At 40.2% G+C, this 27,717-nt stretch overlaps 1 protein-coding gene, 1 long non-coding RNA gene and 2 other non-coding genes across 5 annotated transcripts in view; 1 reads left to right on the top strand and 3 right to left on the bottom strand.

Annotated features, from left to right (window-relative positions):
* Positions 1-46: 46 nt before the first annotated feature.
* LOC148223917 (uncharacterized) lies at positions 47-2,400 on the bottom strand. Its single transcript, XR_015803090.1, has 4 exons — positions 2,275-2,400; positions 1,827-1,987; positions 996-1,087; positions 47-317 (listed from the first exon to the last, which is right to left on the bottom strand). It is a non-coding gene; the product is annotated as an uncharacterized LOC148223917 (long non-coding RNA).
* LOC148223919 (small nucleolar RNA SNORA26) lies at positions 725-843 on the bottom strand. Its single transcript, XR_015803595.1, has one exon. It is a non-coding gene; the product is annotated as a small nucleolar RNA SNORA26 (small nucleolar RNA).
* Positions 2,056-2,178, bottom strand: LOC148223918 (small nucleolar RNA SNORA26). The gene has a single exon (XR_015803596.1). It is a non-coding gene; the product is annotated as a small nucleolar RNA SNORA26 (small nucleolar RNA).
* A 7,136-nt stretch (positions 2,401-9,536) lies between the features above and the next one.
* The window catches only part of USP46 (ubiquitin specific peptidase 46), a 34,415-nt gene continuing 16,234 nt past the window's right edge, over positions 9,537-27,717 (top strand). The window contains exons 1-5 of one of the 2 annotated variants that reach the window (XM_088163362.1): positions 9,632-10,135; positions 11,101-11,222; positions 23,185-23,265; positions 24,012-24,225; positions 26,455-26,684. In XM_088163362.1, coding sequence (XP_088019488.1) covers positions 11,142-11,222; positions 23,185-23,265; positions 24,012-24,225; positions 26,455-26,684 — 606 coding nt within the window. In that variant the 5' untranslated portion in view covers positions 9,632-10,135; positions 11,101-11,141. Of the gene's footprint in view, positions 10,136-11,100; positions 11,223-23,184; positions 23,266-24,011; positions 24,226-26,454; positions 26,685-27,717 lie in introns of both variants that reach the window. The other variant, XM_014873511.2, reaches the window with a different exon arrangement.

Here is a 27,717-nt window from a genome sequence, read left to right as displayed (position 1 = left end):
ATCCATGAAACAAAGTCTTCATACAAGAAACCTTCAGAATACAAACTTTTGGTAGCAAACTCTTATTTTATTTCAATTAATCCACAGTCAAATTACAGCAGTTTTTGTAAGGAAATATGTTTTAACAAGTGGTGAGATGCCTGTTTCAACATGATCATCCAAGACATATTTTAGCCATTGCTTGTCTCAATTCTGTTTCCAAGACAATACTTAAGAGGTGACAACTGGAATCATCTCGCATCAAGTCAGAAATCACCTCCTCAGGAAATCATAAACTGATGTTTGATGTCTGTTCCTGGCAGATGTTGTTTTCATCCCTGTAAAAGAAGTTCTATTTAACTTGCAGTCAGCATTATGCACACACAAAACAGGTAACTGCTCTAAGGCCGAGCTACATGAACCTTCTACATGACACCAACCCTTAGGCCACAGCCATTTCTCAAAAGAAATTACTTCGTACAAGATGGGATTTTCTTTTCCCATACCATTAGTATGGATTCCATTTCAGAGTACCAGCCATATTAGAATATACAGACCCAGTAAGTATCATTGGTTTCCTCTGATTTTTTTTTGCTATTTATTTTTGGCTAAATCTGTATAAAGTTCTAAGAGGTACTACACAAGTTTTTCACCATTCAAAGCTATTTTGCTTTGTTGTCAAGCAAGGAACAAACTAAACTTCTTCAGGAATAGAAGACAATGCATCCACTATTATCTGATAATCCTGTGTTCCTCCTAAGCATGATCCAGAGAAGAGTTTCAACCTCCCCTCTGGGTTTGCAAGAGAACTTTTATACCCCTCTGTGTTGGCCACTTAAGACACTGCCAGACTTAAGAGGGCAAAGCATAAAAGGGGAGTAGATCTTAGTATTCATTTTTTTAATCAACTAAGACGATCTGAACTTAGTATTTGCTCAAGAGATAGTACAATTTGCTTGAAATTTGTAAATTATTAAAAACTATCAGCAATTGTCATTAGATGAGAGCACACTTACCTTCCAGTAGAAGGCATTATTTATTCCTAAGAAGTCCCAAGCACTGCTTCACATTTAGGTGTGATTACCCATGTCTAAACCATTTCAAGCATCTAAACATACAAAAAATTGAAAAATTGTAATTAATAATGGTAAACTACAGACCTCAAAGCCATATTCTACAGTTGCTACTATGTTGCTAAACATTTTGCAAGTAATTTTCCATGGAGTTGCAGAAGTCATTTACAAGTGCATTATCAAATGAAAACCTAGAGTAAAAGGTTTAATATGTTGAAAAGGCATGTTCATTAGCCTAGTTAAACTACGTAAAACATATTTTTGACACCTTTAAAGTACACTTTTAATCATAAACAATGGACAGTTCATTAAGCCTAAATTCCTTTTAGTACTGAGGTAAGCTACCTTTGACTACCGAAGTAAGCTATAAACGTGTAATTTCACTGATCTTCTGGATCTTTACCAGACAATTCCTTGCTATCTTGTGTCTACTTGCAGATGTATTTTACAGCGTGTATACATATATATATATATACACACACACACCTTGTTACAAATTATACAGCATTCAACCAAGAGACACCAAAAGACACTGTTACAGGTGGAGTAGAAGACTGCAGGACTTGGAAGCCCAAGACATGAGGGTTTTTTCTTTGTTTGAACAATTATTAAGCCCGCCTGAGCCCAAATACTATGTGCCTACACCCTAAGCATTACAGGTTACAATTTATTTTGGCTCAGAGACACGGGGCAGCACCGCCATATATCTTTTTGTCTTTTAAAAGTCTCAGGATTTAAAGCGCCCCACTTCTGAAGCCCGAAGCCTTTTCTTACCAGCCCCAGGCTGTGAGGAGTGACGGGCCCGGTGCGCCCCTCACCCACAGGCGTCCAACGGCATGAGCGCAGATCGCCAGCGCTTCCCCCGGCCCAGGCCTGCCGCGCTCGGCCTCCTGCCCATCGGGAGCATGAGGAGGGCTCGCCGATACCGGAACACACTGTGGAGAGACAGAGGCATCAGCCGGGCAGCGAGGAAACCGTGCGGGGGGGAACAGCGGGACAGGCCATTTGTACCTCACGACAGGATGCAGGGCGGAGGGAAGGGCTCCGCACTGGGTTTTAGTGAGGGAGAGTTGCTCTATCCCCCTGTGTTGACTCCCTGGAGCACCGCCAAGCTCCGAGAGGGCAAATTGTGAAGGGAAAGCGGCGTAGGTTCCACCCCCCGACCCCAGGCCCACAGCTCCACGCGGGCAGTTCCCCCTGAGAGCAGCCGCAAACGTCTTACCGCGCCCACAGCCGGCGGACAGAGAGAAAAACGAGCGCCTCACCGGGCATTAAATACCGCCCTGCGCTCCCGCGAGACCGCGCGCGGCTCCAACCGCCGCTGCCTATTGGCGAGGCCAGAGCGCGTGACCCCGCGTGGGGCGGGGCAGGGCAGGGTGGCGCGAGGCGGGGTGGCAGGGCCCCGCTGAGGCAGAGGGCCCAGGAGCCGGGCCGGAGCCGGGCCTGCGGCCGCGCCTGAGGCCGCCCGGTTTCCCAGCTGTGCTTCGTGCGGCGGCCCCTATCGGTCAGAATAAGTCTTTTGTGGGGATGTGCTTGTCCATTCCTGCCCACGCCGAGTTCTGGGTGCCCGCAGATGTTTAACACCCGGAAACAAAAATGTCTTCGGTGCGAAGTAGCAGGTGTGTGGCGGTTTTGAGGCGCTAAATACCCCTGATCTCTGACTAAACTCCTGTCTAAGCCCTGCTTAGGAGGCTTAGGAGCTGTCTGAGGAGGGTGAGGTAAAGCTCCGAGCCTCGCTAATGCCCTGACAGGCAGCACATGCAGCTCTGCTGGGCTGCGCGCCAGGCGTGACACGGTGGCACCAGGCCTGTCCTGAGAGCCAGCCCCCAGCACGGGTGCAGAGCACTGCTGCTGTTCTGTTCTGCCCCAGATAAAATGGGCTTCCTCTCTGGGGATACTGCTAAGAGGTTTTGGAGTGAGTAAGAGCAGATTAGCATAAACAAGGAATTAGTAGTTTGTAGCACAGAGACTTTGTGTGTTGACCAGCAAAGCTGTTAGGTAGGAGTCACAACATACCACAGAATATACTGAGTTGAAAGGGACACATCACAATCTTTGAGTCCAACTCTTGGCCCTGCACAGGACACCCCAAGAATCACACCCTGTGCCTGAGAGCGTTGTCCAAACTGAACTGGATGGAAGTCCCTGCTTCTCAAATAGGTGTGTATATTGCTGATAATTCATACCTTCCTCTCTCAGTGAGAAACAGTATGTCTTGGTTTATGCCGAGTTACTACCAGCACAGCACCTGTAAAGTGTGTGGAAAGAAAATAACGAGTTTGCCTCTATTCCTAATCTGAACCCTGAATTTAAATTACTCTCAACAGAGCTAAACCAATCTGTTGCAGCCTGAAACAAATTGTCACATAGGTGCAATCAAGGGATGACTCTAGAAATTGTTTCCTATCGCTTCTAGTTACCTCCTCTGTCTAATTCTCGACACTCAAAATGTTAACCCTGTGCTAGTTTATTGTCTGTACATCAAGATTCAAAACCTCTCAGGACTCTACACAAATCATTTTCTGCAGATAAATCTGTGAGACGTGTAGTTTTAAGTTATTTCAAGTGGACTCCTTTGCAATGACTATTTTCTACCTAAGTCAGATCAGTCCTTTTCTGTAATGTAGTCAAAAAGATAAAATGGCAACAAACCTTAAAATTTTTAGCACTTGTGCCTAAAGTGCGATTTACGTCGTTTGGTTTCTTCTTTTCCAGTCCAGAATATAAACTGGCACTTCTGTTACACAGAAAACCAGCAAACCACAGCAAACCAGTGATCAGTATCCATTCCAGGGGTGGGCATTTTAATCATTCACATAATCCTACACCTTTTTCTTGCCCTTCACAAGCTTTCTTCTGTTTTCCCCATACAAAGTTTGCATTGTTTGCCTTCTCTGTGGCTCCATGAGACTAACTTTTGTGTCTGATAGTGGCACAACTTCAAGAGAAGGAATGCAGAGTCTACCTGACCTGGCCGTCCTTTTCCACACCCTCCCTATAGAATAAAATAACTGTCCTTTAATAAATTGCTGCAAGGTCAGATGAGGATTTGAGCCTCTTTACTTGCAGGTTAGTTTTTCCATTTCCTTGGAAAAAAAATGATGTAACCGCTAAGTTGCTACCTACAAGGCTGCAGGCAGATCTGCTGTTTCCATGTGTGTGGGCTATAACTTTTACCTGAATGAGCTTCTCAGCTGGGCACTGAGTCTGCCTACAACTGAGTGTTTTGGGGAGTTGAGGGAAAGACCACAATATTGGTGGATCTAGGTGCAGGTTAATTTTGAGATTACCCTGGACCACTGAATGGAAGAAATACAGGCCTGGTTGTGAGCAGAATTTGTAGGAAATCCAGTTATCGGGGCGGGGAGGCATTTTGAAACGTATTAAGTGGCAGCAGGGTGTCTTGGTCACTTTGTAGATTAGTGTTGAGCTCTTTAAGGAGTTGGATGAGCTGAAATAACTTGTTCAAATCTTGAAGGTTGGTGTTTTAATTAACCAAATCTCTCTTTGTCAGATGCAAAAATTAAGTCTCAAAGTCACTGCTTTGATGCTTCTCACAGAAGAAAGACTTAAAAATAACTTGTTTAACAATATCATGAGTTTACCACAATGTGCAATTGTCATGAACGCTTCGCTTCAATTTTATTGTCTTTCTCCACACTGATATGAAGGAAAATCAATCAAGTAAAACGTCATTGTGACTGTCAGTCTTTGCAGGTCGACTACAGTATTCAGTGGCATTAAATAATTGTCAGGTTTGGAATCCTAAAATGTAATAATAGCCTTTTATGTATATATACATACATACATGTGTGTGTGAGTGTGTTTGTAATTTGGTTAAAACTTCGAGATGATAATATAATTTAATTAATTTATGCACAATTCAATGAAATGTAAAGGCTATTTTAAATTCTTGCTGAAAATAGACTAAATGCTACTTACAGCTTATCTGTCCTTTGGGGGTTTTTTTGTCTTCAGAATGTTTGTTACTTAAAACTAGACCCTGTAAAATAGAATAAAAATAATAAACAAAATCTTTGGAGAAGAGGAAGGCAAGCCAGAATCATTGTTTCCTTTTCAGAGGCAGAAATAAAAATATATTTCTGTAAAAACTTCAGTTTTCTGTTATTTTTGCTCATTAAGCCTCTTTTTGTTTGGCAAATTATTTCCATGATTAAAATTTTCGGTTCTCTCTTTCCAGCCAGTAAGTATGATTAGAATTTAAATAGTATTTTTCCACCTGAAAGCACATTTTGTATAGGTAAGAAAAATGCCAGTAAAGTTTGCTAGTGAGCTTTCTTGCTGAATAATATACCTGATGAAGAGGCCATTCTTCAAGATTCTTCTTTCTAGAAAGGTAGGAATATTTTTAATTGAGTAGTGAGTGTGGAGAGGGTTAATATTATTTAAACTGATGAAGCAATACATGAAGTTCTCTTATTGTCACTGTTCCAAGCTCTTAATACAGTATATTTGAAACTCAAGCAGAAGGAAAAGGGCAGGAGTAAGATATGAGATAATCACAGCTCTAGGACATTATTGACATTGGACTGACTGCAGAGGCTTTCACAGCCTCTCCACAGAACAGAATTCAATGGCTTTCACTAGAGAACTATTAGACCCTTGGTATCTACTCAGTCAGGTTTTGGTACATCGACATCAATGTATTTGCATCTGTCTTATTCTGTTGTCTTTGGGCTCTCAGATCTGATATCTGGCCAAAAAAAGATGATGGCAGATGCTGTACATGTGTTTTGTTTTCTTCTATAAAGTATCAGTTTCTGAGATAAATGAAGAGATGGTATTCTCGACTTGCCAACATGCTTAAACTAGCAAAAGGTAGGCAAGATTTAGGGATCAATCTAATGCAGTTTTATTTTCCATGCTTTATCTTTAGAATCCTGACAAGTCATACTGTCATCAAAACACTAAGTTTTACAGTATTTTGAATGAAGAGAAATAATTTTTCAGATAATTTGAAAATGTTGGGTAGAGGTTGCTTTGAAGATGGTAACCTTAAAGAAGAAAGTAATTCCAAAGTTGGGATGATTTTTTTGTTTTAGACTCTCCATATTTTCTGTGGATTTACATGAATTTTCCATGGACTACAACTCACTCTTACCATTAGAATTTCAGGTGCAGATGGAGTGGTTTCCATGGACCTGCTATGAGCCATGTGCCACAGATTCAATCCATAGGCTGCAAGCTGGCATTTGGCATTGTAGCCACCAGTCTGTTCTGAAACGAGGCCAAGCTTCATGGAAAATCCTGATTTCTCATTCTTGTGCCTACACATTTGCCATTTTGTTAAAGATATTTTGCAATTTTTTGGTAGAACATAATTTAATATTAGATAAAAAACATTAAGAAATGGCAAAATTCTAAACCTACATTGTCAGCACTGCAAGTATTTCAGATATCTGAATTGTCTTATAATTCTTATCTATTTTCCATGCTTCCAGAAAACCTTACTATTGTTTTAATTCCTTTTTCCAGTAAAATGATCTTTTAATTGGATGGAAATATATCCCAAATTTGATCTGTTCCAAACATTCGTTCAGCAAAACTGACTTATGATTATCCACTTCTGGATCCAAGTTCATTACAAGAAAAACAAAAATGAACCCTCTGTGGAAATTTCCAAGATTTCTGGAGAGGAAATGCAATATCCTCTTTGTAGCAGAGAATGAGCAGATATTCCGGTCTCAAATTTGCTACCAACTTTCCTGTGTAACTTCGGACAAGTCACTAATTTTCTGCTGGCAATTTTCTTGCTTTGTAAAATAAGCTAATATTAACATGCCACCCAATAATTTGACAACTCTGAGTGCAAAATACTTGCTTGCAAAATACTCTGAAAAAATCAGATGGAAAATGTTATGGAAGTCCACACCTCTACTAGCCAAAGAGGATATTTACAATAGGCCCATATTTTATGTAGTGAAATAGAAATGTTCAAATGTAAAACCAGATGAGACCAAGGTGGATCTAAAATTAAATGCAGGAGGTATTTTTTGACCTTTCAACAGAAATTATATAAGCACTCTTAGGTTATAAATAGTCTTTTGTTTTCCTTCTCTTTGTCTAACACTCAGAAGAAACACAGGGCTGGTTGTTTGTTGTAAGGAGATAGGGCAATGCTTTAGAGTGGAAACAATTGTGCACTGTTCTTTATTTATACCATTCCTATAAAGTTTGCAACTAGTATTTGTTGCATTGCATAGCACTTTTTTTATCTTCAAACAGCTACAGAAATAAAGTCTCTATTCCTGAAAATGACAACAGCAGAAGAAAACAAAAACAGATACCAGTCCATTTCCGACATGAAAGTTTCTTTCTTCTTTCCTGTTTTGATATGTCTCAAGAGCAAAAAAGACAGTGCTAGACTATTGTCAAACTGACACATAAACACTTGTATATTATTCTCTATGTTTATTATGAATCTTCAGAAAAAAGACATGAAATGTGTCCACCTTGAAATGAAAGTATTTATATTAGCATTAAGAAATATGATACTGACTTTTTCACAGAATTATGTGTGTCCATGTTTACAAATATTTTGTTGAACAACCAATAAGTGCTTAATCAGTAGCAATTTAATTTTGTGTCAAAAAAAAAGTTTAACAAACAGAAACAACTGAAAACGTACCCTGAAGTCAAATAATTGGCATCTGAAAAAAACAGAATTATGAAAATATTTTTTCTTTTTTGTTTTCACACTTTTTATTATTTCTCTGGAGTTTGTATTATGGAAATAATGATATTGACATTAAAATATATGAGGCAAATGGCTTTATTAGATACTGCATTTTGTTTCATTTAAATTTTTAATGACCTTTCAAACCCATTTGTTTGCTCCATAACTTTTCACTGATAGCAAGTATGATTCTCCACAGTCAATTGGAATAAGCAGGCTGCAGCAAAGAATACATGATTAGGCTTGTGTAATAACAGGCATCAGACTTTGAAAACCAGGTACAGTGCAGTACTGTCCAGTCTCTGCAGGCTACTTAGATATGCACTGGAAACTAATCAGACCTTGATTACTTAAATCATGACACATTGGCTTAACTCCCATTTTCTCTGGTTATGTTGAGAAAACCTGTCATATTATGTGTTATCCAGTTCTCTGAGTTTAAGCAAATTAAACACTTGGGATCAAATTCACACATAATGTAAGACCATGGGCTTAATAGAATTATACCAAAGAATTTTTTTTCTCAGTGATGTTGTTTGATGGCTATTTTGCATAGTGATTTGTGGATTTATGAAGCAGTTTAGTGGCCCTGAGGACTTCACTCCATTATGTCCAAAAATCTTTCTCCATCCTGTATTTTGAATGTCTGCAGTGATTTAATATAACTAATCCAACTGAGAGAGGAAAGAAAGTTCTGTCTCTGTGACAACTCAATTTTGAGTTTCTTTGCTGAAACTGTCAACAGGATACCAACTAATGCCAAATTTGATACCATTTTTATAAAGTGGGCATTTGTCCACAGTGAGCTGGATTAAGGCCACTTACCTAACAGCATTCTCAGGGCAGGAATTTATCTTTAGATGTTACTGCTGGTGCCAGATTTTACTAGTAATCATAGATCTTCTTTGGAAATGGTAATTAAAAAAAAAATAGGGACTTCAGAATGTTTCCCGTACAAATAAAGCCTGTGGATCCAGGCTCTATAGGCTGCAATTATTTTATTCTAGCATCATTAAATGAAAGGCATAGCCAAGCATGAACATGCCACACTTCAAGTGGCTGTTAGGAGCAGAGGTGGCTGTAGAAATGTTCTCTCTTCATCTAAATTATTTCCTCAGAATAGCAGGGGAACAATAAACGGGCCTTAAGCTCCTGCTGAAAAAAAGCAACATCTGCTAAACAAAGGGGAATTCTAAGATGACATTGCCCTAGCTGAAATCTATTCTTGCTTCTCTCAAAGATTTGCTATGTGACCTCAAGTTAGCTGTTTAACAACATTGTGTCTATTATCACATGTGTAAATTTAATATACTCATACTGCTCTACCTTGGAAAAAGGCACGGGCCTACAAAGAAACTGAGATTATTACATTAACCATGTGTAAAGGCCACATGTTGTGAATTTGTGAGTGAACCCTTGCACACGTGGTGTGGACACAGTCCCAAAACTGCATTTGTGAAGATAAATGTTATCTGCATCAGTGGCGATACCAAGCACCAACTGTGGGCAGTAAATTACATTCCAGCCTACTGTTCTGGATTTTTCAAGTGCCTGGGCTCCTGTGTACCTCTAGTTAGGTGGGGTGATCATGTCCCAAAGTACAGTGCCGCCGTCACTGTCACACATCTACGTCCTCCTGCCTGCACTCTGCCTCCCTGTCCTTCACCTGCTGCCTGCCGGTATGGTTATGTAGGCACTAAGGCCGGGTTTCTCAGCCCCGTGGCCATTCCAGGCCCGGCGACTAAAGCACCACGGCCCCTCTCGGAGAGCCCGTCTGGAGGGGCGGTGGGCGCGCCCCCTCGCCCCGCAGCGCATTGGCTGCGGCGGCGGCCGCCCCGCCGGGCCCGCTGGGGTGCCCCGCGCCGGGCACTGCCTCTGACCTTCCCTTCCCTGGCGCTGTCAGAGCGGATCAGCGGGCGAGGCGCTGCGATGGAGCGGCGAGCGGCGACGGCAGCCGCCGGGAGAGGAGGAAGAGGAGGAGGAGGAGGAAGGGAGAGATTAGCGCGGTGCCGGCTGGCGCAGAGGCGCGGCTGAGCGCTCCAGCGGGAGCGCGGGGCCCTGCGGACCGTGCGAGAGGCACAGGCGGAAGGAGCGGAGATGCGGCCGCTCTCCCCGCGCTGCTGAAGCTCCCGGTCACTCGCCCGGAGGGGGGAGGCCGGGAAGGTCCGTCCTTCTCGCTGCTCTGCGGGCGTAAAGGGTGCCGGTGCAGTCCCCTCCTCTTGCTTTTATCCCAGCCCCGGAGCAGGAGCCGCCGCCGCCCCCTATCCCTTCCTGCGCTCTTCCCACCATGAGCGGGGCTGTTTTCACCTTATAAAGATGGCGGTGTGGGATCGCTGCAACCTTTAGACTAATGACTGTCAGAAACATCGCCTCCATCTGTAATATGGTGAGTGCTGAGGGGGGGCGGGCGGCACGGCAGCCCCTGCGGGGGCCGGCTGGGGGGCTGCTCCGGGGACGCAGCCCAACGCGCGGCTCCGTCCCTTGCCCCGGCTGCGGGGGAGCCGGGCAGGCTGCGCCGGGAAGTGCCTGGGATGGAGTTGGCCGACGGAGAGTGACGATGTCCCGAGGAGTTTGCCTGGAGCAGCCCGGGCGTGGGCCGGGGAGGGACGGAGATGCAGAACCGGTGCGAGGCCCCCCCGGAGCGGGTCTGACCCCGGCCGAGGCGCGCTGCAGACGGAGCCGTGGCCCGCCCTTCCTCCGCCTGCCCTTCCTCCTGCCTTAATAATACTGCGAAAGGACCGAAGTTGGGTTCTGAATCCACATCAGATCAGGATCACCCTCTTTAACCCTCTCAGGCAGGCACCCTGTGGTCTCCTAGCGCCAGGAGCTCCCCAAATTACACGGAATAGGAGGATGTTTAGATGCCTAATAACATTCATTTGGATCCCGATGCTTAGGTGCCTGGTCTAGGGAGTCTTGGTTTTAGAGCTAATAGGGTTTAACTTGCACTGCATGCTGTTCGAAGAGGACTGGTGTTTGTAGACTACTCTTGAATCACTTTGCTTTCTCTAAACCAGACTAGGCAAGTAGGAGGGAATAAGGAACATTTATATTTTTGTTTATTATGTTCAATTTGCCACTTTTTCCCCCATGGAACAGTTGAAATTATGCTTTCTGCATTGTGTTTGCGTTTAATTTTAATTCTAATAAACTTGGAGCACCTAATTTGGTTTAGGGTTTTGAAACTTCTTGGTGGGAGGAGGAAAAGCTCAAAGACTTTTTGATACAGTGAGGCAGTAGCAAACTTGCCAAAGAAATGGTTGCATGCTAAGCATCCCAATGCAAACAGAAGAGAATCCTGGTTTTGTTCATTTTGGTTTTTTAGTGTGTATTTTTCACCCTTATTTCCAGGTTCTTCAAGAGCAGCTACACACAGTTGCCAGCTTCCCTCCATGTGGTGCCCCAGCATGCCTTGTGCTGCTAATGCCACACATACCATTCATCTGCCCTGGAGAATGGAACCTGTCTCTAGGGTAAGGTAACAGCACAGCCCCAGAGGCCTGGCTCCTGCAGGGTCTGAGTGAGGGAGTGCAAGCCTGCTCCCCTTCCACGTGTCCACACTTCCCACTTGCTTAAGTGGGATTGCTCTTTTGTTGCAAATGAGATGCCTGGGAAATCCCATGCATAGTTTTGACTTGAATCTCAGTCCTTCCTTGAAATGCCTACTTTGAAATGCAGAGAGAGAGAGTTAACTCTGGGGCTAAAAGAATTAACACAAAATCCAGATTTGAGGTACAATAACCTGGGTGCTCACCTTTCTTCACCAACAATAACTAGTTTTCTGAACTTTTCAGTGTTCGTAATGATTTCCAGTCCAGCGAGCCACAAATACTGCTAAGAGAGGTTAATGAAACAGGACTGAGGAGAAGACCCTGGTGCACTTACCTTCACTCTGAGGCAGGCTCCAGTTTTTACAGCTGATTAATGGTGATGTGATGCCATGCAAACTGTATAAAAGAGCACCGCATGAAGGGGAGCTGGACACTCATAGGTGGATGTATGACCTTGGCATAAAGTACTAGGAACTCTGATTTTTTCATGTGCTTCAGGCAGATGCACTTGTATGCAGCACGCTTCTCCCAAAGACTGATTCACAGCAGAACTCATGAGGTTGTTGTAATGGTGTGCTGCTCAGCTGTCGTTGCCAGTATATCCTGCAAAAGTAGCATCTGAGAGATGGAGAGACCGAAGGGAAGAAGGAGAGCCCCAAGCAGAAAAGGCATACAAGGATTCATACTTCAAGGCAACTCTAGCTCATGGTACTGTGACAGAAGGTGCAGTCAATTTAATGTTAATGATGTTTTAAGGCTACATATTCCTTGAGGTCTGTGTACTTAGCTTTTAGAGATGCTACGTTGTGTTGGTTACATTTAATTTTTCTGGATAACCTTCAGGGACTCGAAGTTCTTTTAGGCAAAAACAATGGAGTTTTCAGACAGCTACAGGAATTTGAGGCTGCAAGATAAATATAAATTCTTGCAAGTGTTGGCAGCATTGCATTATGGCTCCTCCAAAAATGTGTCCACTCTGATGAGGTGATGGACTTGAACTTAGTGATCTATAGAAGGAGCTATGACAGCCTTCCAAAAAGCTAGAGGTATAAAAGTAAACATTTTGCCTTTTTAAAACCTAAATATTTGCAGTGCTAGTTTGATTTAGGACATCTGTAGAAATCTATCTAGAAAGATGCTGAGATGCTGATTCCCAGACCTTGTTCCTACACTATAATATAGTGCTTGAAAACTAAGCTACTGACAATTTGTGGACTAAGAAATAGCTGTGTAGTTCTTAGGTAATATAGTATGTTTTTCTATGTAATGTTACATACTAGCAGGTTTCTAAATTTTTTAACCTGGTTGAATTCAGTAATTAAAAAAAAAGGTGTTCTGGTCTTTATTTTTTCCCATTCCACTTAAGAGTGTTCACAGAGGGATTTTTGGAAGAAAAAAAAAAAGACAGAAAAACCAACAAATGAACAAAATCCAAACGATGATGTCTGGGTGATTTTCAGGAGTGGGGGGGGGAGTAGTGGAAGAGAGACAGAGGCAGCAATTGGTCCTGAAATCCTTGTCTCTCCCTGAAAGCAACTTAGATTATGTTTTCAATGGTAATCCTTACTTGACAAAGTTTATTGTATGTATTTGCCCAGTTTTCTGTAATATCCTGAAGGGAAAAAAATTACTGAAATTTAGCTGAATTAATTTAAAAACCTGGCCAGCCAGCATTTTTGGATATGTTTGCTATTAAGTTGACCACCTTATATTTGGTATCTTGGGCTGCAATTTTGATGTCCTAAGTATGGTAAAGATTGCTAGTCTTTTCAGGAAGGATCAAAACAAATGTAGTGAAGCAGAAAGACAGGGACAGTATTTAACTCACTTGCAAAAGATACTTAGTACTATATATTCGTTGGATAAGCTCTCACATGCTGAGACAGACACAGTAGGAGCTAGCCAGTAAGAAAAAAATATTTGGCAGGGGAAGTTTCCACTTGGTGCGTTTACTTGTAGTAAATATTTAAATGCACAACTTTCTAGAATTAAACAAAATTCCTCTATTGTCCTTTACCAGTTTTGTACCTTAAGTTATAGTAATAGCAATAGTTCTAGTTATTATTCACTGTTTTGCTTAATGAGAGCTAAGAGCTAAAACTTGTTCTGAATGGGTGGAGGGCATGAAGGCAACTGAGCCTGAAGGAATCAGTGGGATTCTTATATGGGCATGATGGCCATGTTCACTGAGAAGGTAGGTCTAGTCCCCAGGATGTTCAGCTTACCTGCCCTTCAGCCCCTGTAAAAGCTCATTCACTCTGTCTGCACACCATGTTCACCACTGAGGGATGTATACAATAGGCACTTGTCATCTTTTATGTAGGGCAGGTACAATAGATGTGAAGAAGCATAAGATACATTGAAAAAACTCTATTTGAGGGAATGCCAGCACCCAGTGCCTCGTAACACTTGTAGACTGCAGGCACCAACTGGGGATGTGATGTAGCCCCTACAATGCTGTAATTCTCTTTGATTACTGTTTCTGTGAAATAACCCAATGACTCAAGTACCAAATGCTGGTTCAAAGGTAGACAGGCATGCTGGCATTTCATGCTTACTGAAATCCTCTGCAGTGTATTTCTCTGTTGATGAGCTTTAGGTACAGCCTTGAGTTCTGAGTTAAGCTCATGCTGCAGCTGTGGCCTAGGGGATATTACTGTTATGTGCAGTGAAGGACATCTAACCATTTCAGAATTTATTGACATACATTTATACTGATCTGGCTAACAAGCTCTGTGGACCATCTTTTTCTCTTTTAGAATTCTGTTGAGAACAGGTATTAATTCCCCCCCTTTCATAATTTTGTAATAGTATTTCAAATAGTCAAATTAGAACTTCATAGTGTTCTGACAATTAATAAACAGAATAATCTAAACACATTCGGATTTCTCTGATACAAGGTATTGTTTGAGATATTTCAGTTACTCCTGGTAGTTGTTGTATAGATAACCTTTGGAAAAAAGTTGCAGTTCCTTGGATTAATTTTGGAATTTCATGTTACTCTTTCTTCTCATAGCTTCATAGTTATGAGTTTGAGAAAAATAGCTGGTTTTCTGCATGAAAACATTCACACAATTCATCAGGAATTATGTGAATACCTGTAAATTGCAGCTTTTACTTTTAAATAAACAAACAAGCAAGCAAATAGACAAACAAAGAGTTCCTAACCATCCTAGAAACTGGTTGTAGAGAAAAAACATACAATCCTAGGAGTCTCTACATTCAGGAAACAAATAAGAATAAATGTTGGATTTTTTTTTGTTTATTTAATAGCATGATTTTAGAGACTCATTGCAGGATTTGTTTAAATATAGGGCATTGGCAGAATGAAGATTCAAGCTACAAACAGATTTGGAAAATGCTTTATACAAAAAAAAAACCCCTACAATTTTAATGCTATGAAAATACTAAAATCCTGTTTCATACAGGAATCAAAAGAATATTATTCGGTTACAGAATTGATCACTATGATTTTCAACTAGATTTATTCATTCGGACAACTGCAGTGTGTATTTCTTCATGTCTTATATATCTTGCCATAAATACAGATAAAGGCAAAATAATATATGCCAGACAATAAAAACAGTTATCTGAAGGCATATTCAGATTGATAAAGGAAAACAAATTTTTACATCTGATAAGATTAGAGTTCAAGCAATGCAGTTTTAGAAGCAGTCTCAAGAGTGCACAATTTCAATATGACAGAGAATATAGAAACAAAAATATGAAAAGTATGGAGAATATGAAATCTAATCATTGGAATAACTTTCTGAAGTAATGAGAAACTTGAGAGTATGGCTGACAAATGGGTCAGCCCTATTTCAGTCTGTTCTGACTAACAGACAGAAAGTGTGCATTCCATCAAAAGAAGAACAGAAGTCCACAGAAGACATTTTTTATTGGATAGAAGAGTATATGCAAAATGAGAAACATCCTAATATATCATTCCCAAAGTATAACCTCGAGTAATGGCTGAGGCTCTGAGGCTTGTCTTGTATGAATACCTTTTAATGGCTAAAGTGGTTATTATGTACTTACTAGATGTTTAGAAAGTAAGTACAAAAGGACAATTGATGAACACAATGCATACTGTACAGTGTCTTTCTTTTAAATGCATGTAGTCTTTGACTTCATTTTGCTGAATTAAGAGTAAACCAGTGGTTATGCTAAACACTTCAATAAAGGAACCTCTTAGTTATAGCTTAGCAAGGCTGAGTGAATCTGTATTGTGGAAGATGACATTAAAAGCAGACTCTGAGTCCCAATTAACTGTGAGTGGGGGGCAATTGACACACAAGAGGTGAGGTTCTGATGGGTTTGAAGAGCCACAGTCTGTGGAGTCTTAAGTCCTGGCCAGTCAGAGAAGCACTCAGCCAATTCTCTTCTGCTGACCTTCCTTTAGCCTTAGAAACTGTCCTTGGTTGGCTGTTTTGTAGATACACTTACATACATTTACGTACATTATGTACTTAACACCCCAGGATATCAGTGCTTCTGGGGAAGAAGCATCCCCATTGTCAGGACTCCACTGTAAGCATGTTCTTGGGTACACTCAGCCCTTGCAGAAAAGTTGTGCTAAGGGTTTCCAGCCATTACTGGAAATTGCATGTTTTAGTTATTTAATGATTTTTTTTTATTTCACAATTAATGGTCTCATAACTGCTGTATATAAAGTAACCTAGGATAATGAAGTCTCCAACTGTCCACTGAATATTATAAACCTGTATTATTTCTGATGTAGGTCAGCCAAAGTTGGAGATTTCCAATGATAGGAACTACATCACATTTCCTAACGTCTTACTGGAATCTTGAGCTTGGTACTTCTCATCCTATCCATTGCTAAGACCAAGAACAGACTAGTTCCTTTCTGCAACAAACTGTAGACTTGAAAATATTATCATGCCTTTTCCCACATTATGCAGCCTTTTCTGTCTTATGCAACACAACACCATTCAACTCTTTTTTATAGGTCATTTTTCTCTAGAGTTGAATCTTCCATTTTGACCAGCTTCTCTTGGATTCTTTCTAGTTACCTTTATCTTCCTTGAAACCAGGCACTCAAACCTGGATGTAAGATGTCTTACCACTGACAAGTTAAATGGGAAAGTTACTTTAAGATCTTGTGGACTACCACTGCAAGAATTTATTATGTTGTCAACATTTGTTGTTCTGGTTTTAGGGATTTTTCAAAAATAACACTGCATATGTGTGGCTTATTCATTTTACACTACACAGAGACTTCCCTTTTATTTCTTTTCTAAAACACTACTACCTTAGTCAGCTGTTTCCCATTTTGTACATGATGATTCTTCTCTTCATGTGCAGAATCTTGCACTTGTCTCAGCTTCTTAGAGTATTTCTCTAAAAGAAAAATACTGTCAATTTTTTAAAAATTCTAAACCTGTCCTGCAACATAGCTGCAGCCTTCATTACTCACCTTGTATGGAGATTTAATGAGCATATTCCTACTTCTATCTCCAGGTTATAAGAGTATTCCAGCTGGTGCAGCTGTGATGAAGTTTAGAAGGTGCCTTGCTTTTAAAATGCTCTGAGGCACCATATATGCAGTCTAGGTTGTCTAGATAAAAATGTAACTGAAGAAGTTAATAGTTTGTAAGCAAATCTTGGTTTCATTTTGTCTCATGAGACCATCTTGATGCCATGTGTTCTGAAGAAGGAAACTGGCCAAAACCAATGGTTCTGCTACTTCTTCCAGAAAAAGCCTGGGTGCCACTAATCCAAGAACAATTAAGTTAGGGATACAGACAGACTCACAAGAGAATATTGAGTTACAGTTTGGTCTAAAATCTGTCTAATCCTGGAAAGTTTAAAGGTCAATTTTTTTAAAAATTACTTATGGGTATAGATACTGGATTTGCAACACTTCACTAGAATCTCATTTGCAGTACGTGGTTGCTTTGTGCTTTGAGAAAATCAAGTTTAACAACTGTGTAAGACTGAGTACCTTATAAACTTTGTCCAAGGTTTTAAGTGTTTCAGGATTTCAGGTCTTGCAATTTTAATCTGTTTCTTAGAAACCACACAAAAGGGCTGAAGTTATTTGTGGTATATGTGATACTTAGATCTGTAAATAGAGATAGTTTAGTGTGCTCAGAAACAAAAAAGGCCTCTCCTTTCAAGCTCTTATAATTTGCTTTAATGATCAGAAAACTCTTTGGAAAAAACATAGAAAAATAATTTATTTAGATACATTTTGATAAATCATCTTTCCTAAAAAAATTTGAATACACAGTGGTTTTTCAGTCAGTCAAGGTTCTTTTGCTGTTTACTGTGATCCCCTCTGTGTTTTCATAGAATCATCCTTTTCTTCTTTCTTCTTGTGGCAAAAAAGACCCAAAATGGCTTTGCTGGAGGAATAAAAAGCAGAACGAAGAGAGAGCTAATCTGGTTAAATTCAACCATCTTGTGGGAGTTACACGTTAAAAACTTACAGAAATGCACCAAGTTTGGCATTTAATATCTATGAGGTTTTAAGAAGGCTGGTTTGGCTATTTCAGTTACTCACCATATCTTCTGAAAATTGAGATTGTTCCTGAGGATAGCTGAAGTCCAGCACTGGGGACAGGTGATGCATCTGTTGAAAGCAGCTGCATGTATGCTGCATTCTGTGTCATTGCTAGCTCTCCTTTTACTCTTGATTCTTTGTGTTGCTTCTGGGAGCTAATTTCAGGTTTTATTTACAGTTGCCTCCTCTCTTTTGAGTTATCCATCACTGCCATTTGTTGGCCAGGAGGCCTTCCCCATCTTTCTTTATCTTCTTTTTTCCATCCCTTCTATGTTCTGTGCCTTCCAAAATCCTTAAACTCAGGCTGCCTGGCCCTGAAGCCATTTCTATTTTTACTCTAATTTCTTTGCTACCAGACCAAACATCACCGTTAGTTTGTCTTAAGTCTTCAGTTTCTCCCTTCAGGAAACTATTGTGTTGCTCTCACTTTCCCTGAATACTAAGAATAAAGAAATCTAGTCTATGAATGTATATGATCAGAAACCCTTTGTCATGAACCAGCCATCTTCCTTCATTGATCTCTTGCTCTTCGTGTATTTGTTAAGTTTCTATTTTAGTTATTCAATTTTTATGTGCTTTTCCTTTATATTTTTTAGATTTTCTTGCCAACAAGATATTTCTTCTTATTTCTCTTTTTTGTCTTTGTACAGACATATTTTTCTGTACAAAGAAAAATTTAATTAATTTTGTTTTTCATACTGTGTTTCTGTATATTTAATGATACCCGTTTAACAGGTGGCTTGTGAAAAGTCCTAATTTCTTTAGTGTACTCATTTAATTTTAATTAAACACATGTACATTTCTAGAAAGTTAGTACCATTTTTATAGCTCTGTCACAGTACAGTTTAGTCTGATTTGCTGTCTTCTGTTGAGACCATCTTACATATTAGCTCTTGTCCATTTCTCATCCTCCATAGAATAATTGTATTTAGATTACTTTGCTACGTGTGATGTAATGAACTAATCTGATGACTTCTTTTTCCTCCTGAAGGTTTATATATATATATGCTAAAGTGTAAAGGAACAGCAGGGGTTTTTTTTACCTAATCTGTTCCATGTGATGCAAAGCACAAATGAAACTCTTAGCAACATTATCAGAAATTTTAACTGAAAAGAAAACCAGCAGTCTAATTCTTTGGAAGGTCTAGGGCAAAATAACAAGAGGAAAAAATTTAGGTCATATGGGCCGAATGCTTTTGGAGCCGTGCTGTGGCAAAAATCCTGGCCAGAATTGACCTGTGCTTGGCTATGTCTCCAGCTGTATGTCTTTGCCATTTTACGAGGGCTGAATACTGATTGTTGAATTAAGTGCTAAAACTGAGAAATCGATGTTCCAACACCACAGAATACATAGCAGCAGTTTCCACGTTGACCTAGTTCTCCTTCTCATAAGGTCTGGATTCCACAGTCACTCCACTGCATTTCCTTCACTGGTGTATTCTTTTAAGAAGGAGCCACTCTCCTTTACTGTCTCTGTACTCTGATATGACTTTATTTAATACTCCCAAATCCCGCTTTGTTGACTTATGCAGCCTCTCCTCGTTTCAGGCTCTGTAGCTACACTGCTGCTCCTGTTTATTTTTATAGAACTACAGTAGATTCAGCTGTGGTAGGATATTTCTCCTAGCTGAAGCATTTATAAAACCACAGAGAGTGGATGCATTAAAATGTTTAAGCAGGTTTTCACTGTAGAAGTAATCAAAATTACTTGCTCGGAGTGGGAGCAAACACAAACATGCTGAAAACCATGTTAAATAGTCATGGCTGATGTTTGCTGTAGATTAACATCAGTAGACCAACTAATATGTTTTCCATTTGATATGCTTGATTTAAACTGAATTCTGTACCACCTTTAACATAACCATAATAATATATTTTTTCCAGTTTAAACCTGGACTGGGTAAACAGTTTCTGGTATACTTTCTTGGAAAAATTTCCTTCTTCTGTCCTCATGCTAACTGCTTATTGAGGAAACTTCATATGCAAAGCAAGTAATTTAAATGCAATGTGACATGATTTGAGTTTTACTAAGTAGCCTGTCTACATTTTTTTCTCTATATGAGGAATATATCCTCCTTTGAAGCATCAGGTCTCTGTGCTTCTTACCCATGTTCCTAGACTTCTTTTTCAGTGGATTTAACAGTATCTTCTTGGAGACCTCAGAATAAATCAAACTGAAATTGCTTTTGATACAAGAAGGCCCTACTCCTAATAAAGTCCAAGTGGGTTATGTCCGTTCACTCAAAGATTGAATTTAGTCTCAGTGTTTTGTTGGGTCTCTGGCACTGTATTTTATTTTATATTTGCAACTGCTAAGGCCTGGTTTTGGAGAGGTAAAAAAACTCCATGGTGAGATATGGAAAACGTGTTTTTTTCACCAGCAGGTACTTTGGAAATTTCCCTGCAATGTAGAGTTTTTATATGAAGATTGGTTAGTACACATCATGAATTTGTTTGGTTTTCAATGATAATTTTGTTTCCTAAATCCTTGCTCTTTCTCACAATATTTACAAGAAAATTTAAATACAAGAAAGGGTTTGTCCAACCATCTGGCATCCTCTGAAGTAAGAAACCCTGGCCCTGGAGGAAAAGCAAATGAATAATGTAGGAGCAGCTAGTTAGCAGAGCACTTGCATCATATTTGTCTGATAGAATGAACTAACCTCTAGTTTATGAAAGAGTAGGAGATTACTTTTTAGAAATAGTATTTTCCATGTACTGTAGAGGAAGAATTTATTTCGGTGTGGAGAATACTCCCTACAAAGCTTGAAAAGCACACATTTCATATTTCTTTTAGGGAACTTGATTGCAATGTTAAAAGTGTATTCAAAGAAAACCTTTGCTTTGATCTGAATGCTGTACAATGAGTATTAATGTGAAGATATTTTTCCTCAGAAGCTGCATTAATCTTCTGTAGTCATGTTTCTCATGTATCAAACAAGGTTTTGAGGGTAACAATGGCTGTTTGCTTCACTGCTAGTATCAGATAGGCAAATATTTATCAGCTTCTTCCCTCTTGGGATGCTTTGCTGAATATGTGCATCTTTGGCAAGGCTGACTTTCCAAGCAATGAAACTAATCTTTATGTGAGACTTACATAATTATCACATTGCCATCTCTGTTGAACGGTAGCCAATCATTGCTTTGTATCAATCAATCTTTTTTTCCAAGTTTCTCACCAAGGCTTAGCAGAGTCTGGTGAGAACATATGTCCCTTATAAAGCTTCTCATGAAGACTTGTGCTTGTAAAGTACTTTAGTCTCAAAGGGATCTTATGGGAAGTAACATATACTTGGTCCGAGCAATGAACTCTGTGAAAGAGAGAGAATAGAAAGAGATCTGAGAAGGGGATGTGAAATATGAAGTCTTTGGGGCTTTTCTAGAACCTGCCAACTTAAAGGAGATGATTTACTTTCAAGGCTTGCAAATTCTCAAAGAGCACCTGTGCTGAGTTTCACACTAATTCTGTAGACTAAATCTTCTTTTAATGAATTGTTATGAAATAATAATCTAATTTGGCAAGCAGTGGTAATGGTAGTTGCAGTGAGGAAACAGAAATCAGGCCTTGGGGAGAAGATGGAGAAGGGACATGAGAATTCTAGATCTGATTCGCAGTTACTGTGAAAGTTTTAGCTGATGAAGTCTGAGCAAATGTCTACCTTGACTTCACCAAGGCTTTTGACACTGTCTCTCACATTGTCCTCGTAGGCAAGCTCAGGAAGCGTGGTCTGGATGAGTGGATGGTGAGGTGGATTGGGAACTGGCTGACCCCAGACAGTCGCTGTCAGTGACGCTGGGTCTGGTTGGAGGCCTGACACCAGTGGTGTCTGCCACCATTCAATATTGGGAATTGTTTAACTTACTCCTTGATGACTTGGATGAAGGGGCAGAGGCATCCTCAGCAAGTTCACTGATGACACAAAGCTGGGAGGAGCAGCCAATACCCCAGAGTGCTGTGAGCCCTTCAGAAGGGCCTCAGCAGGCTGGAGGGATGTGCAGAAAGGAAATTCAGGGAAGGCAAGTGCAGGGTCCTGTACCTGGGCAGGAGTAACCCCATGCACCAGCACAGGCTGGGGATTGAGGTGCTGGAAAGCAGCTGTGCAGGGAAGGACCTCGGGGTTCTGGTGGAAACAAGCTGTCCATGAGCCAGCCATGTGCCCGTGTGGATGAGAAGGCCGGAGGTGTCCTGGGCTGCGTTGGGAAGGGCATTGCCAGCAGGCTGAGGGAGGTGATCTCTGCTCAGGAGTGCTGTGTCCAGTTCTGGGCTCCTCAGGACAAGAGACATGGAGCTCCTGGAGCAGGTCCAGTGGGGGACAACAAAGATGAGTAAGGGATTGGAGCAGCTCTGTTACGAGGAGAGTCTGAGGGAGCTGGGCCTGTTCATCCTGGAGAAGAGACATTTGTGAGGGGAAGTCATCAATAAGTATCTATAAGTATCTGAAGTCTATAAGTGAAGTCTGAAGTGAGGGTGTCAGAGGATGGAGCCAAGCTTGTAATGTGTATAGGAGTGATGACATTTGCTTTGGCAGCAATCTACCTTACTTGCTTAGTAATTTAAGCTTGTTCAAAAATGAGCATTTTAATATAGCAAAACAACAGGTAACATACCAAATTAGTGGTTGTACTTACAGACCAGCAGTTACCTAAACAACTTTGGTGTTGGAGTGAAGATACAGCTGAACATAACTTGCCACAGTAGGGCAGTGACTAAGAGATCTAACAGTGTTTGTTGGATTTATGTGCTCTTTAATGTTAGATAGGACAAAACAATAGCTATATTACACTTGCTTTTAGCATCTGTGATGTTACTAGAACTGGGTGCCCATCTGAGGGCCAAGTATTGTTACTGGCTGATGGTTAGTTAAGAGGTTAATTATTAATTCTAAACAGCAATGTTTAGAAAACCTGCCTTCTATGAACTGGGTTTTAGGGTTATACTTAAGATCAACTATTGCCTTTATGAGACAAGAGAGTAATGGGATCCAGATGACCATGTACACAGTAAAAATACGGGGGAGCTTGGTGTGGGAAGAACCACTGTTGTGACCTGTTCAAACCTAGTAATCTATTACTAGAGGGTCCATGCCAGGCCAGCTCTACTATCCAGATATTCTAATATCTTTAGTGGTTCATGAGACAGTTGTGCTTGACTATCAGTAAGACAGAGCTAGCTTGGCTAATCATAGCTAAAAGGAATTATTTTCTATCTTGATACTGTCCAGAATTTTAATTTAGAATATTAAGATTCTAAATAATTTCTTCCTTTTTAATGTGTTGGGTTTTTTTTGTCTGCTTTGGGTTTTGACTTTTTTTCTTTCTTTTCTTTTTTTTCTTTTTTCTTTTTTTTTCTTTGCATAGGGCACCAATGCCTCTGCTCTGGAAAAAGACATTGGCCCAGAGCAGTTTCCAATCAATGAACACTACTTTGGATTGGTCAATGTAAGTACCATTCTGATGTTACTTGAAATTTGCTTTGTTCCTTGGTTTTGCTTTGTTTTGTTTTCCTCTCTCCCTTGCTCTTATCAATCTTATTCTAATGCAGGATTGTCTTTTTTGTTTTTTTAAAGTGCTGCTCTTGTTGCAATTTTAGGCAAAGGGGGTTGCAAAACTGTATCAGATGTTTGAAAATGGCTTCATACACCCCCAGAGAGAACAGTTCTATGAATATTTCAAGGGATTAGAACATACACTTAAATAAAATTAAAAGTCTATTTTAGCTGTGAAATAGGAGGGAGGAAGTGATGACAGTACATACAAGTTTAGGTACAGCATTCTGCATTGGGGTCTCTTAGGAGGAGCTTTTTTCTTTGACCAAGGAGAAAATGAATGAGAAGAGTGTTTAATCACTTGTTTGTTCCCATAGAAATTATATAGATGCAATAATTTTTTCCTTTGAAAACATTAGTCATTCTGCTACTGAGCAGTAAGATAGAGTCCAGATATGAAAATAAGCTTAATGAAATCCACTACAATACATATTTTTCTTACAAGCGGAAACCTTTGCTTGGCATCCTAATTAATTTAGAACACCATAGTTTTTTCCATGAAGTGTCGTGATGGGTGTGCAACTGCAACTATATGGCAAAATGACTGGTTTGTGACAGTGACAGGAGTCAGAATTTGAATGAAAGCTAGTTTTGTTGTGATGCACAGGGATTAAGCTTGTTTTTAATTTTGCATGGCAGTTTGGGAACACCTGCTACTGTAACTCCGTGCTGCAGGCATTGTATTTTTGCCGGCCATTTCGGGAAAATGTATTATCATACAAGGCCCAACAGAAAAAGAAGGAAAACCTCTTGACTTGCCTGGCAGATCTTTTCCACAGTATTGCTACTCAGAAGAAAAAAGTTGGAGTTATTCCACCAAAGAAGTTCATATCAAGGTTACGAAAAGAGAACGGTAAGTGTAAAACTGAAGTCCTCTAAGGTATTCATGCATTGATCAAAAAAGTATAAATAAATATTGAGCAATGTGATCATATTGATCAGAAATACAGGTTAGATTTGTAAATTGCTTTTAGTACTTAGTGGGGTGTATTATTATTTTAGTATCTGTGTATATGGCATTTTGCTTGAAATAACCATACCAGATTCATAGGCTCCCAGAGGTGTGTGAATTAGTGATGTTTTCACACCGTGGTGGGGCAGACCTTACTGTAGAGTGAGCTAGAGCTGGGAATAGGGTGACACTGCTGTAATTTTATTTTTTTTTTTTGTGGAGTGTGGCAGAGAAACCTTGAGGTCAGGTGGCAGTATAGAAACTGTGTGACCTAGGAAGGCTGCAGGCACCACCAGCTCCAGAACACCCTGGAGGATAAGGAACAGGGTACATGTGGGGTGGTCAATCCACTACACATCAACTGCTGCCCTGGTTCTTGGAAGTGGTGGACACAGTCTTACTGTGTGAAGCATCAGGCCCTTTTTGACCATTAAGCTGGCAACAGCATATACCTACCTAATCTTGTAGTAGTTCTGTCTGAGGGATATGAGGAACATCTTGAGATAGAGATGCTTGTCACAGCTCCATTTTGGCCTGGATTCATATTGGTGTAGATGGTATGCTTAAAAACAGAGAGGCTTTGAATGAAGAGACAAAATATGGATCAAACACCTGGAAGAAATTGCTTCCCAGTGACAGCGTATAAATGGGCACACTGTTCATTTCAGAGCAGACATTTGAAATCCTGAAAAAGTTAACTCTGAGTCATCTAGTGATAAATGCCCCCACACTGTTTGAGTTCACTTGTAAAGACTGGATCTTATGTTTTCAGCTTTTTTAAATTAGGATCAGAGTCAGTGTGTATTACCCAGCTTATATGTCCAGGCTAGACACTACAAAGCCAAAGGTTCTGTACAATATTTTCTGAGGAAATCCACATGAACTTTTTCAGGAGCAGGGGGATAAAAATACACATTTCTGGGAACACACATTCCTTTCTCTTTGACATAGTGAGCAAGTTAAGCCTTTACTGGAGAAGTCTGTACTAAATCACCACTGAGATATTTTCCCCTCTTCCTGCAAGCATTTTGTATTGAACAGGACAAGTCCTTTCTCATCAGACTTGTGTGTGAAAAACTTGGGGGCTTTGTTAGATGGTGTTATTATTACTACTTGAAGTGAGTTAACCTTGACTGGATGCCAGGTGCCCACCAAGCCTGTCTCTCACTCCATCTCAGCAGGGTAGGGGGAGAAGATAAGAGGAAAAAAACTAATGAGTTGAGATCAAAGTAGTTTAATTAAAAATTTTTAAAAAGGCCAAAAATTAGAAACAAAGGAAAACCAAAGGAGATTTATTCTCTACCTCCCATCAACAGATGATTTCCAGCTGCTACCTGGGATGTAGGGCCTTGGCATGTGTAGAAGTTTGTTTGGAAGAGATACATCTTAATAGTGAAAACCTGCCCATCTTTCTCTTAGATTTTAGTGATGAACATGAAGTCACATGGCATAAAATATGACTTTGGCCAATTTGGGACAGCTGCCTCACCTATGTCCCCTTCCCAACCTCTTTCACACCCAGCCTACAAACCTTTGGGCAGGATGAGAGTTGGAGGTACAGCCTTGATGCTGTGTGAGTGCTGCTCAGCATCAGCTGAAACACTTGTACATCATCATCACCATTCTAGCCATACCTACAAAGTACAGCACCCTGTGGACTGCTGTGAGGAAAGGTAACTCCATCCTGGACACTGTACACAAGTATGTGTCAGCATCCAAGGCTTCAGTTTTCCCTGCCACGTGACTTACTGTCAAAACTCTGTGATGTTCCCAAGTGTCTGAGGGACTTGGAATATGTGGATGGAAGTCAGTGTTGACTAAAGTTAGGCGGTAAGTGTCTAGTGTAAGGCAATAATTTAGGATGAGTCACACTCTTGCTTTCTCCTTTGACTGTAATGGAAGCCTACACAGCCAACTCCAGTGAGTGTAACTCTGTAGAGCTAAAGTTAGGTGAGATGAAGCTTTCCCCCAAAGTGACTTCACTGAAGCCAGAGCGACTGGCTGCAAAACTGTTCTTTGGGATGATGCCAAATACTTTACAAATACAGTACAAGTATTTGGAAAAAAATAAATTTCTTTCTTAGAGGAAAGGATATTCAGCTGTACAAATCTTGACTCTCTTCTTCACAGATCTCTTTGACAACTATATGCAGCAGGATGCACATGAGTTTTTAAATTACCTGCTCAACACCATTGCAGACATTTTGCAGGAGGAGAAGAAACAGGAAAAGCAAAATGGGAAACTGAAAAATGGCAACATGAATGAAGCTGAAGAGAACAATAAACAAGAACTCACCTGGGTGCATGAGATTTTTCAGGGAACACTGACTAACGAAACTAGATGTTTGAACTGTGAAACCGTAAGCATTGGGATAGATTTTTTTTTGGTTGTTGCCCATTAATAGATAGATACATTTTGTATATATAAATATATGAATCTTTTCAGACATCTGAGAATTGTGGATATTCCTGTAGAATTTACTTCTTGAAGTGAGTATATTATTTTCTAAAAATTTATTTTTCTAAGCATTACTTGGCTCATCTCTGCCAGGTTTTGCTGTCCTAATACATATCTCTGCAGTTAAAATCCTTGCTAATGAATCAATACCTTTCCTTATCAGTGTAACTTTGAGAGAAGGTATTCACATCATATTCCTATAAGAAGTAAAATATTAAGATGAATTTGTGTTAATTCCATCTTAAGAGTCTGACAGGTATACAGAGGGTTCATTATTAACAAACTGTTTTTCTATTATCTCCCTAATGTTTTCTAGAGAACGATGTCAGTTTGAAATCTCTTATGTTTGAGCTATAAGTAAAAACTAATTTTAGTTGGGAGACCTGTTGCAAGTCTCCTATTGATTACTGTCTTTTTCAAACACATGCTTCTGCTGAAAGAGAAAATAAATAATTTTTTTTAATTGTTCCTGTGAGGTTGCATGAAAGAGTAACACATACAGGAAAAAAAATCTCCTTTGGGGAGAACATTGACACTGACCTTCCAGAAAGGTTGGAATTAATCACCTAACATTTGCTCAGTAAAGCAAAGTTGGTAGTCATCAAGGATGAACTAGTTTTCTCAACTCCTGCAGATGATGGAGACTGTGAAGGAGCTTTTGCAGGAAGCTCTCTCCATCTTTCTCTAGGCTCTTTCATGAAACAAAGTTTTTAGCAGTATCTGGTGATTTGTTCCATACAGCTCGTCCTGGCTCCATGGTGTTACTAAGCTGTTGCAATTGTTGGTGCAGCAATGCTGAGAACTGGGCCAACAAACTTGTCTGGCCTAAGAATGATGTACTTTTACCCAGATCTGTGCTGCTACTATGGGCTTCCTCAAAGAAAACACAGCTTTAGATTAGCTGCATTAAGATGGGAGAAGGTGCTCAGAGAAGG

The sequence above is a fragment of the Sturnus vulgaris genome, chromosome 4, assembly GCF_052056855.1.
Source record: "Sturnus vulgaris isolate bStuVul1 chromosome 4, bStuVul1.hap1, whole genome shotgun sequence".
NCBI classification, from domain to species: domain Eukaryota; kingdom Metazoa; phylum Chordata; class Aves; order Passeriformes; family Sturnidae; genus Sturnus; species Sturnus vulgaris.
The sequence above is the reverse complement of the archived record's forward strand: the minus strand, read 5'-3'. Positions and strand labels throughout refer to the sequence as shown.